At 43.5% G+C, this 12,597-nt stretch overlaps 1 protein-coding gene across 1 annotated transcript in view; it reads right to left on the reverse strand.

The window, feature by feature from the left end:
- CDH8 (cadherin 8) overlaps positions 1-12,597 on the reverse strand; it is an 812,369-nt gene that overhangs the window by 444,089 nt on the left and 355,683 nt on the right. The window contains exon 3 of the mRNA XM_086947716.1: positions 796-915. Coding sequence (XP_086803842.1) covers positions 796-915 — 120 coding nt within the window. The remainder of the gene's footprint in view (positions 1-795; positions 916-12,597) is intronic.

The following is a 12,597-nucleotide window of genomic DNA, read 5'->3' on the forward strand; positions in this document are numbered from 1 at the left end:
GGAAACCATGGAAACGCCTCCCCGGCACAAAGTAATGCACCGCAGCGATTTGCTCTGCGTCACTTTACTAAAAATGTACAAGCCACAGAGGGCCAAGCAAGGTGGCCGTGCATGTCTTCATAAATTTCATTTTTTATTTGTGGTGCAAGAGTGATATAAAGGGTCTCATAAATATGCCCCTTGGAGTTCTGCCAGCATGTTCAATAAAACAACTTCCAAAAGTTTCTACCTGGCCACGTTTTTAACACATGGTAACATTAGATTTTATTTGACTTATTGTTTAAAGGAATGACACACATACTGCATATTCAATGTGTGTGAAGTATGAATTGGAACCTAAAATACTTGAGTCCAGTGCCGGACTGGCCATAGCGGGCACCGGGGAATGCCCCGATGCGCCACACGGGTGGGGGCCGGTTTTGGGCCCCTGGGGGCCGTTTTTGTTACAGGGCCGTTTTGCAGCAAAATCGGCCGAAAACCGGCCCCGGCAAGGAGCTCAGCGGCACCTCCAACCCCCCCGATTGGGGAGGGAGGGGCGGCCGAGCACTTTGCCAGGGCCGGTTCTGGTTCCCAGTCCGGCCCTGCTTGAGTCCCACCAGAAAGAGGCAACTTTAAAAAAATAATCAGTAAACTCATTTCAAGTTTTCCCTATAAATAAATGTCGTCAGCTCTAATACATAAACACGGATATTTAATACCATGTTAACACTTTACAAAGTTAAACATTCCATACATTTCCTGATCATTAGAAACGTTTTTTCCAACATAACAATTATAATAAGGAAGTTAACCTACCTGTATGAGGCTCAATGGAAAAATAGGGCTGCCCTTCTAAAATGCTGTACACTAGCTTTGCGCTGTTTCCGTAGACAGGATCATCGGCGTCCGTGGCTGTTACTTTGGTGACAAAAGTACCTAAATAAAAAAAAAAATGGTTTCATTGTCTTCTTTGGCATCATACATTCCACACTCCTCAGAACATCTAAAGTACACACGTTTGCAATATAAACTAATATTTAGACAATACCTGATTTGATACATTTTTGAATTTAGAGCACATCAATAACTTCCACTAAATGAAAGAGTTTACATTATGTTCTGTGTATCAGCAGTATTTAAGCATTGTGCAAAACATTACATAATAAATGTTAACTAATCGTTAATTTTCACATATCGAAGAAAACATAATTTAGTTAACAATGACCACTTGTATTGATAAAATGGTTTAAACGAGTATTTTCCTAATTTATGTTTCCAGTGCGATGCATAGAAATGTCTCTAACACATATGCAGCCAATGCCTCCATATGCAGAAGTGAATGCACATTCTTCAGCTGTGAAGGTGACCAGTTGTGACAATTTCATCCATTCTGTGTTTCCATTTAACCCGTTGCGTGCTCGGGACGGCTCCACGCCATCATGAGTCACAGCCGGCGTGTGCTCATGACGGCGTGGAGCCATCATGCCGCTGCCACTCCGCCCACGCAGCACTAATTCCCTACCTGTGCGGGCCAATTAGTGAGTGGGCAGGGTCATAACGGCTCCTGCCGCTGTGACTCATGACGCCGTGGAGCCGTCATAAGTACGGGAGCGCCATGCCTTCCCCCAGCCCCTCACGCGCCGCTCCGAAAATCGCGGTGCAGGGAAAGGGTTTAAAGTTAAAGAGGTGGATATCATCTTGATGGCCTAGGCAGAAGATTAGTCTCAAATATGTATAATGTATTTCTTAGTCCAACGAAGAATTATTGTTATTATTATTAGTAATAGTAATAGTATAATTTGGGGTGTAATCAAGTAACAAATCTAGGTCTATATTACAGATGAAGCGCATTTTCCTGGTTAGCATTGGGTACCCCTTTCTAAAGGAGCGTCCAGCACAATTCAGGAAAATGCGCCACATTATGATGAATGCACTGACCCAGGGCAGCCTTGAACTTGAGATGCCCTGGGGGCAGCGCATTGATGTGAAAAACATAGTGGCTTTTTAAAGCCACTCCATGTTTTCATAGTGCAGGCGGCACCTGGATTAGAGATTCCCTTGCAGTCGGGTGCAGTGAGTGACTGCACCCGCCTGCAAGTGGATCTTCCCTGGGACCCCCTTCACCCCGTCAGATGGCTGCAGTCAGGGGGTGCACTGACAGTGTGCAACCATTAAGGTGACGGCATGCCAGTGCGCATCCTCAGAGCATCTTTGCCTCAGCACCCGCATCTGTAATACGGCACGAGGGCAGAGGCAAGGTATTCTCTCCTTTGCTTGGGCCACGTCTTCATGCAAATGATGTCACGCCCTATTGAGAAACCGCTGGCGCTGTTTGTGCACTAGCACTTTCAGTATTACAGAAGGCAATGCACAAGCGTCTGTGGCCCTTTCTGTAATATCAAAATGCCCCAGGGGCAAGCAAAGCAGACGCAAACACCCAATGTGCCCCTGGGACACCATTTGTATAAGGCCCCATGTTTACTTTCTTACGCTTTGTAAATCTACTTGTACAAACCGAAGAAGGGACATAAGAAAATTTGAAGTGAGTGGAGAGTTTGCTGCAAACTGATTTAGTAATGGAATATAACATTTAAACTCTAAATTTGTCTTTATTACATAAATCCTCATAACCATTCAAATTCCATTTTATGCCAATTCTCTATGTGTGAGAAAAAGAAATCCTTTAGATTAAATTTTGTATTAGGTTTTAGTAACACAATGTGAAATGTAGGATTGTTGATACACCTTTTGTTGAAGAGGATTATTGTCAGCTCCGTTCTGAAGTGGATGGTACTGAAAGGAAAGCTTCAGTTTGGTGAGATTTTATATTAGAACTCCTCTTCATATAATGACAATGTATTCTGGATATTTCCTTTTTGCAGCTTCAGATTTCCAGCCTTGCAATGGGAGGTCTGGTGTGTTGTATTTGACGCCTGACAAGGTGATTCATTTGGTCTGGTATGTTTTACTGTAGCTATTTTCTTCCTTTTAGCAGACACCGCAGCAGAGACGTATTAAGGCAATGGGAACATGGACATTTGCCCAGGGCTCCAACCTTCCAAGTCCTCCTGGATAAAGTGATATTTCTCTCACTTTATCAAACCTTTGTCGATTTCGCTATCATAACCTCTGCCCCATTCTCTGGTTACATCTGAATCTTTCAGGGCAATTTTAGCTATTTTTGGGACCTAGCCAAAATGTATTTCAGCCTCCTTTGTGTGAAATATTAAGTACAATGTAATATTGTATGATATAACACAGGCATGAATTAGCGAAAAATAGGTAATACAATTCAAATTAGGACCGATTAGGGCACCCCAAAATATGTCTTGCCTAGAACCCCAAAATCCCTAGGAGATGTAACCATAATATTTCAGATTTTTTTTAAATTTACTCAACTGCATGCACTCAAATATTTAGACAGTCTAGGTGAGAGTTGGATATGCTGGTGAGCTGGAAGAAAATGCTATCCAAATTGTTGACAATGTTATCCATATTTTAACTACTTTTAAAGCCTGAAGCCTGAAAGCTGCATGTATTACAGCTGGTGCAGGTTAGAGCCTTTACTGGCAAACCATTATTTACGAAATGATGGAACTAAGCAACAGCAAACTGATTAAAAGGAATCATTATTCTCCTACATTCTGCACTTAGGGTGTTGTTTTTAGCGTGGCGAATAAATGAATCCATCACAAAAGAGACGGATGTCCTGTCCTCCTTGTTAAAGGTGCATTAAGTCCTGTGGCACTTGTAATAAGGCAGACAGGATGACCACCATGCTTGTGACGGAGAAACCTGCCCACCAATATCTAAATCAGACCATTAGTCTCTTGAATGTGCAGGGAGCAGGAGCCAGATGATGTCCACCGAAGGTGTAAATGGTAAGCATTTATAACAGTTTCAAAATCCAGGGGTTTTGCTGAATTGTTTTTTTAACACTTGGATGGATAAAGAACTTTCTAAAGTGAAACCATGACATAATCTCCATATGGAACTTGATACCACAGTAATGTCTTTCAGAGCATTTGATCATATTGAGTGCAGTTACAAAAGAGTGAAGAGATAGGTATGTGTCCTTGAAAAGTGAGTGGGCTTATCAATAAAATATAAAAGGTGACAAAAAATATATATATATATATTACCTACTGGCGGTCGCCAGTAGGTAGTTATAGTTAGGATTTTTTTCAATGCAAAATCTCAAAATTCTATTGTGAATAACTTTGGCGCCGGTTGATGAATCTGCCTGAAAATTTCCTCAAATTTGCCTCGCGGCGCTCTGGTCCTTCCTTGAAAGTTTTGGGGGGGGAATTCGTCAAGCGGGGGCCGAGATAAAAGGGGGGTCCCAAAACATGTTTTCTCCATGTTCATTTCCATAGGGCGGTCGAACTCACTTTTAGCCCGAACGGCTGAATGGATTTCCACCAAACTTGGCAAAATTGTAGGGACTGGTAGCCTGATGTGCCTTTGCTATGTCTCAAGATATGTGCTCCAGTGAATTTTGAGTAATTTAGGTTCAAAATATATATATATCTATGGCCGCGCTCCGGTACGCGCACCGGAGTGCGCTCCGGGCGCGCTACGCGACTTGCGCGCAGAAATCTGATTGGCTCTCGGGTGTCTGTAAACATTCTAAACAGTCCCAAGCAGCCGCCATCTTGTGTCTCGGTAGGATCGAGACACAAGAGGTGGCAAAAACAAAGGGGAAATTGACCATAAGGGGGCAGAGTAGACCCCCCCTTGACCCCCTAGGTTTGATGTGGGGGCTATAAAAGGGTGGGGGGAGCGCCCGGTACGCGCACCGGGGAGCGGACCGGGGAGCGTGCCATGGGGAAAATGAATGATAGAGTTTTAAAAAAATGTAGCCTTTTTTTAGAAATTGGAGGTAGTTCTAAAAAGAACTTTTTTTTCTTCTTTTTGTTGTTTTATATTTTTTATAATGTTTTTTGAACATTTTGTACTTTTTTTGGATTTTATGAACTATTTTGTATTTTTTGGGGTTATTTTTATGGGGAGAAACAACAGGAGCAAAAAAAAATCAGGAAAAAATTAGGGTTTTTTGGTGCAATTGTGGTTGTCACCAGCAAGGAGGATGAGCTTTAGGCTCTGCTCACCATAGGAGATGGTCTTACCACAAAAAATACAGGTGACCCTAAATTCTCCAAATCGTGGTTGAATGCAAGGGATTGTCTCCCTTGTCTCTGGTCCTGATGGAGTGGGTTGTTTTTGTTTGGAGGTGCTGGGTGTAGATTGGGGAGGGTTGCTGGCCAGTTCTCTCATCTCTGCGGCAGCATAGTTGTTAGGGTGCTTGCGCTGCATGTGCCTTATCATGGTATTGTTCCCAAATGAATATTTATTATTTGGGTTACCCCTTGAGAGTTCCATGTCACAGATAAGGCAAGTCACCTTTTCCGCATTCACTTTCTTTTTTCCCTCAGGGATGGAAAAAAACTCCCATACAATGTGTGGCTTGGGTTAGTATGGGGTATTGTGTTCTTCCAGCCACCTCCTCCTCGTCCCCTCCTCCTCTTCCTCTTCTTCTTGACCACCAATGTGATGTTGTGGTGGTCCTCTTGGTGGTGGTGGTGGAGATGCTCCAGCTGATGCTGCAACTGTAGCCATTTCAAAGTACAAATTATACCTAAAAGATTTCAAAATAGGTCTTCCTCAGTCAAAGGACAAAGTCAGAATGTGGAAAAAAGGTGGGGTCTTTCATCATTTAGAAAAAAAAATGTCCTGAACCAATGAGAAGTGTTATTTTCAGGTCACAAGACTAGGGATTTCATCATTATGAAACCAAAACTGTTCTGCACCAATTAAAAGTGTTATTTTCAGGTCAAATGACCCGACGCGCTTATGCGACGCGCCCCGGGTCGCGTCGCATAAGCACGTCGGATGTTTACGTTGCGCGATCGTATTCGCTCGAGTGCTTCCAGGTGCACTTACGCTGTGTGTATCACGTGGACACGGTTCACGCAATACGTCACAATGTTGTTTTCGTTCGCGGCAATAGCGCTAACAGGACGCTCCCTGGAGCGCGCCCTGGGGCACTTCAAAAGACTAAGCTTTCCGGGGCGCTCTCCGGGGCGCGCCCCGGGAGCGCTCCAGGGCAAAAAAAAATAATATATATATATACATTAAAAAAATTGTTTAAATACAAATATAATATAGGATTCATTCATTTTCAAAAATATGCCTGGACATAATTATATATTCCCCATTTGACTTTGTTTCCTCGACTACCAGCCCCAGAATTCATTGAGATTGGAAATTAAGGAATAATAAACATAAATAAGGGGATACGCTGGTGGTTGCTTGCCATTCAATTTCATAATGGCTGCCAGAAGAAGGGCTGGATGCTCGAAACACGTCGCAGCAAAAAAATGCAGAGGCTGTCAGATGGGGACCTGAGCGATCCTGGGCGTGCCTCCAACTTGTGGGGTAACTTTGCAAGCATACTAGTGACCGACCCCCGGTCACGGATGGCATCACACAGGAAGATTGTGGGTCTGCGGTTGCCCCAGCACCGAGTTCACTGCGGAACGGGAGATGCCTGGACATAATTACATATTCCCCATTTGACTTTGTTTCTTCGACTTTGATTGTTTTTAATTGCTGAAAATTGTAATGGCATTTCATCGGGATGATTGCTGATAACTACCAGCCCCAAAATTCATTGAGATTGGAAATTAAGGAATAATAAACATAAATAAGGGGATACGCTGGTGGTTGCTTGCCATTCAATTTCATCATGGCTGCCGAGGGAAGGGCTTGATGCTCGAAACACGTCACAGCAAAAAAATGCAGAGGCTGTCAGGTGGGGACCTGAGCGATCCTGGGCGTGCCTCCACCTTGTGGGATAACTTTGCAAGTATATATATATATATATATATATATATATATATATATATATATATATATATATATATATATATATATATATATATATATATATATATATATATATATATATATATATATATATATATATATATATATCTATATCCCACAATTGCCAAGTCTTCCATCAGCTATATCACATAATTGTTCAAGGTGAAATATAGAATGAAACATTGTTCTATAGTTCGAAATAAAGGCTTTATGGATCTCATTGCTTATGACTAAACATGGTAGCCTTTTACAATTGTATGTATTTCAGCATTAAATCCCTGCAACAACAAGAGTTGTTGCATTTTTTCCATTTTACACTATAAATAAAGCATACTAGCTTGTTCCTGCCATAATGTAAACAATTCCAATAGTTCAATCAATCAATCAATCAAGTAGCATTTGTACAGCGTGGCTTATCACCTCGGGTGGTATGCAATTGCTCTGCTGCAGGTATCAGTGTAACAGCTAGGTTTTAAGTCCATTCCCAAAGCAGTTCCGAGACTGCAAAGTGTAGAGGTGGAGGGAGAGAGTGTTAGAGGTTTTGGCGGCAAGAGGAGAGAATGAATCCCTCAGATACGTGGTGTCTGAGTAAGGGTGAGGTGTGCGGAGCAGAGGCTTCTGGTTGGTTGGTGGAAGGACATGCAGTGGTTAATCTAGTGTGGTCATTGGCTGTGGTGGGCTTTATTAGCTTGGATCAGGAACTTGAACTGGCATCACTTTTGAATGTGGAGTCAGTGGAGGTCTTCTGGTGCTGGGTGATGTGCATCATCTTGAATAGGCATATTGAGGATCAGTGTGGCTGCTGCATTCTGGATTGTCTGGAGTCTTTGCAAGAGTTTTGAGGTTGTGCCAGCATAGAGTGAGTTATAGTAGTCAAGCCGGCTGGTGATGAGTGCCTGTGTCAAAGTTTTCCTGGTGCTGATGAGGGGCCAATTAGAAGATTTTGCAGAGCATGTGTATTGTGTAGAAACAGGCTGAGGAGACAACGTTGATCTGACGATTCATGGAGAGTTCGCTGTCCAGTGTGATGCAGAGGTTGCGGGTGTGGTCTTTTGGTGTGGGGGTAGGTCTGAGCTCCACTAACCTCGAGGAGTCGTTCCAAAGGGCGGCGTGTCTGCCGAAGATCAGGAGTTCCGTTTTGTCTTTGTTTAAGGCAGTTGTGGAAGTTGGTCTTCATCAGAGTGGGGTTCGTTGAGAGTGAGAGGATTAGCTGAGTGTCGTCAGGGTAGGAGATGATGTTGATGTTGTGTGATCTGACAATGTCTGCGAGTGGTGTCATGTAGATATTGAAGAGAGTCGGGCTGATGGACGAGCCTGGGGGTACCCTGCAGATGGGGTGCTTGAGTTGTGATATAAAGGGAGGGAGGTGGACTCTCTGTGTGTGTTCCGTGATAAAGGATGCCATCCATCTGAGCACATTGTCTGTGATTCCAATCTGGTGAAGTCAATAGATGAGTTTGTGGTGTGAGACGGTGTCAAATGCTGCAGAGAGGTCCTGGAGGATTAGGCCAGCAGTTTTTCCTTTGTCAAGTAGGGCTTGGATGTCGCCTGTTGCTGCGATCAGGGCTGTCTTAGTGTTGTGGTTAGTTCTGAAACCCAATTGGTATGGGTCCATCAGTTTGTTTCTTTCCATATGATTGGTGAGTTGGCGGTTCATTGCCTTCTCCAAGACTTTGGTGGTGAACGGGGAGAGAGAGATAGAACAGTAGTTCATCAGCTCTAAACGATCAGTTGAAGGTTTCTTGAGGAGGAGTCTAACCTTCGCATTTTTTCACTCATCGGGAAAGGTGGCTGTAGTCAAGGAGGATGGTGGTGAGCTGGCAGCTGAACTCATTGCTTCCTATGTTGAAGAGTCAATGGAGCACAGGTCTGTGGGTGCTCCTGAGTGGATGGAGTTCATCAGGGTGGTAGTTTATGGCGTGCTAAGTTGCTCGCAAGTGGTGAGTGGGTGGTTGGTGGTTGTGGTTGATAGTTTGCAGAGGATGTTGAAGGTTTTCGATCGAAGTTTGTGTTGCTATCTTGTTGTGGAAGTGGTTGGCGGGGGAGTCACAGAGTTCTTGTGTCGGAATAATTGCATTTTGTGTGACTGAAGGGCAGGTGAATTCTCTGACAAATGTGAAGAGTTCCTTGGTTTGGGTGACCTGGGTTTCGATCCGGCAAGTTAAAGCCTCCTTCTTTTATACTTCAAGCTGGCAGTGGTAGTCTCTGAGCCCAAAAGAGTACAAATCAAACACACCAGTGAGGAAAAAGCAGTGCAGTCAGTACAAGGAAATAAGATAAATATAGCATTTTGAGAGGCAAACCATGTGGGGACCGGGGCTTGAACAGTGGTACCAGTAGCTGGAAGTCTAGGAATAGTGGCGCTGTGCTACACAGACTGCAGCTGGTATAAGTGTGCAAGACCAGGTGTTCGAGGAATACTATAAATAACAAAAGAGGGAGTGGAGAGGGGGTGTCAAACACAAACACCGGGGGTGGATTCGATCTCCCCTTGCAATTATTTGTAAACAATAGAATCCACCCCTGCAGGATTACGTTAGAGGATTTAAATCAAGGGTCATATGCATTTCCTACATTGGTTGGAAGCACATTGTGTTTCTTAAATACCCCTCACACGTCAAAAGGGCCCTTGGTGTCTTCATCATAGGGGTCCTCGCGTCCCCTATGACAATACCGGCGCTATGGAATATTAAAGTTTTTTACTCCACAGGAGCTAGGTATTTTTTAATATTCACTTATCACTCACTCCTGACCCTGCAACTCACCCACTTTCACATCACACATAGTGAACAACATCAGTGCTCCTGCGTATTCGCAGGTAGTAGCACGCCACGTCCCGAAGAGGGACGCGAAGACCCCTATGATAAAGCATGACACCAAGGGCCCTTTTGGTGTTTGAGGGGTATTTAAGAAACACGATGTGCCTCCAACCAATGTAGGAAGTGCACATGACCCTTAATTTAATCCTCTAACATAATCCTTCATGGGTGGATCCTAAAGTTCGAGGGATACTGACTGGAGCCATGCTGTGGCCTCCATTAATTAGCCCTGAGAGGTGGAAGGGGCTGTCGGGGAGGCAGGAGCGAAGCGGGCTAGGGTGGTGATAGAGGTGGCGCAGGCTGAAACTGGATGAACTGGAAAAGAAGCTGAAAGGATCAACTACAAAACCTGTAGGCAAAAACAGGGAAAACAGAAGAGTACAAATCAGACACAACAGTGAGTTAAAAGCAATGTAGTCAATGTAGTGAATAGAATAAAATAAGATAAATGTAGGATTTTGAGAGGCAAACCAAGGGGCGGACTGGGGTATTGGTAGCTGGAGGGCCTGGAACAGTGCCTCTGTGCTACACGGACGGCAGCTGGGAGCAGCCTGCAAGACCAGGTGGTCGAGGGCTACTCGAGTATATCCTTCATTACTGTGGAACTGTCAGTATGGAAGAAAAAATGAGTCATTCTGCTGCAGCACACTATTCAGACTCTGACTTAAGCATTTTATTAGAAGAAAATTGGAAGGGCAAATGGAAAAAACTGTCTCAGAAACAAAGACTAGATAATGAATGGTATTAATTGGTCTAAAACGTAACATGAACTGTACGTCTGCAGCAACCTATTAATATCTACATGTATCCCTTTTAGTGACACTGAATCCTTAAACTATGACTCCCATTTTTAAACCTCCATGGGGCCTCTCGGGAACGGTATCACAAACATTGTTGTCACCACTACAGCACAGTAGCATTTTAACAATGTGGTATACTGATCTGCCTACTATTTGAAAAAGTGGCAATGCGGCCTATTTAAATATAATATGTGCCGCACTTGCGTAAATCAATCACAATTTTAATGAAAGGGTAAATAGTACTGCATTTCATCCTTATCAATAAACATCTTTCAATTCAGCGACTTGACAGTAAGAAAACCATGGGACAATGCAAAAGATAATTGAAATGAACATGGGCTCCTGCAACTCCCATATTGTATTATTCCTGAACACATTCTCAAGTACATTGAATGATTGACATCGATAATATTGGTTGCAGAGCTATAACCACAAATGTGTATTATCAAAGCATTTATGAACATAAAAGTGCAAATTAAATAATGCTTTGAGAGAAACGAAAGAAAATAGTTCAAATGTATACTTTGAGTTGTAGTGTAATTCTTGACTGTCATCAAATCCTACACACTGTTATTTGGAAAAAAGAATTGCCACACTCCCATTTCTCTATGTGCTAATAAAAAGTTACTGATTCAGTATAACATTTTCTTATACTATGTATGTCTTTCTAGTAGCATCCCAAATCCTAGGCCCAAATGCCTCGGCACATAACTCCTTGTCAGCAAACTAATCTTCACTGCCTCGTTTAATGTAAAAATCAAACAGGGTGACTGCGACTAAGTGTATGATATAAATATATATGTAATCAGAGGCCCTAAAACTCGATTGAGTTTTCTATTTCATCATTTTTAAAGCTCACTGAGGTTTTAGGACCAATACGCTGTCCCTTCCAATTTGTGGCAGCATGCGGTACTGTTGCAATTGTGTGGTGATAGCACCAATGTGGGAAAATTGCCTTCTACTTAATATTAACTCGTCCCTTTACTCTCCCCATTGTGTCACTGTCACCCCAGATGCACTCACAGCAATGACCATGTTAGAAATGGGGTTTCGGGTTGGTTAGGGTATGCGCCTAAGCCAGGCAGAACCCACCACTCTAGTCAGGGTAGGGGTTGTTACGCACCTAAGATAATCCCTGCTCACCCCCTTGGTAGCTTGGCACGGACAATCAGGTTTATATCAGAGGCAATGTGTAAAGCGTTTGCACATCACACGCACACACACACTAGTGACACAAGAAATACACTACAAAAGAGACACCACATAGTAGTATATAAAAATACGTATCTGTATTGCATCTAAGAATAGACCAAAACCACATAACTCAATGATCACTTTTCCAACTAGGCAATTTGTTATTACATCACAGTTAGTGCAATAAGATAAAGAAGTATATGTTGAACACATCATAAGAACAACATCACTGCGTGTACAAAGCCAATCCTGAAGAGCACTCATTATTCTGACAGTGCAGGAATGAAAAATTACATACATAAACACATCAAGGCATGAAATGCAGCAGATTAGTGAGTGCAAACACATGAATTATCAAAGATCATTGTACATAAACCACCAGCTCAATTATAGGGAACCAATACACTAGTCCTCCTATCAGGCGTTGTATGATCATTTAAAGGGAGTGAAGACAACAGAGATCCGGGGGGCTCTATCGAGACTTCACCATGTCCGAACCATAAGATTTGGTGTCCCCAATACACCTGGGTGCCCCTCCCCAGGCACTGTCCAACGTGCAAAGGGGGGAACACAAAGGGAAGGGCAAATGTGGGGAGACCTCACCCGATCCTCCCCCCATGATCAATGAATCAAGGCAGCTGCCCAGGAACAGGAGGGCCAGCTGCTGAGGCCTAGCACAGTTCCAGATAGTCCCAAAAGGGGCCCGCCCTATCTATCCCTAGGGGCGGGCTGCAGCAACCACTTGGTAACATGCAGCTGGAAAGCTCAGAGAATGACAACAAGGGGGTGTAGTTCACCTTCACCTCTATTAAACATGTTACGGTAATGTCCTACATTCCTCACCATAGGGGGCTCTCTCCCAGGCCCAGTGGATAGTGGAGTCGGGCTCCAATTATGCAGGTCGACCTGCGCTTAGG

This window comes from Lissotriton vulgaris, chromosome 12 (assembly GCF_964263255.1).
Source record: "Lissotriton vulgaris chromosome 12, aLisVul1.2, whole genome shotgun sequence".
Taxonomy (NCBI): Eukaryota; Metazoa; Chordata; class Amphibia; order Caudata; family Salamandridae; genus Lissotriton; species Lissotriton vulgaris.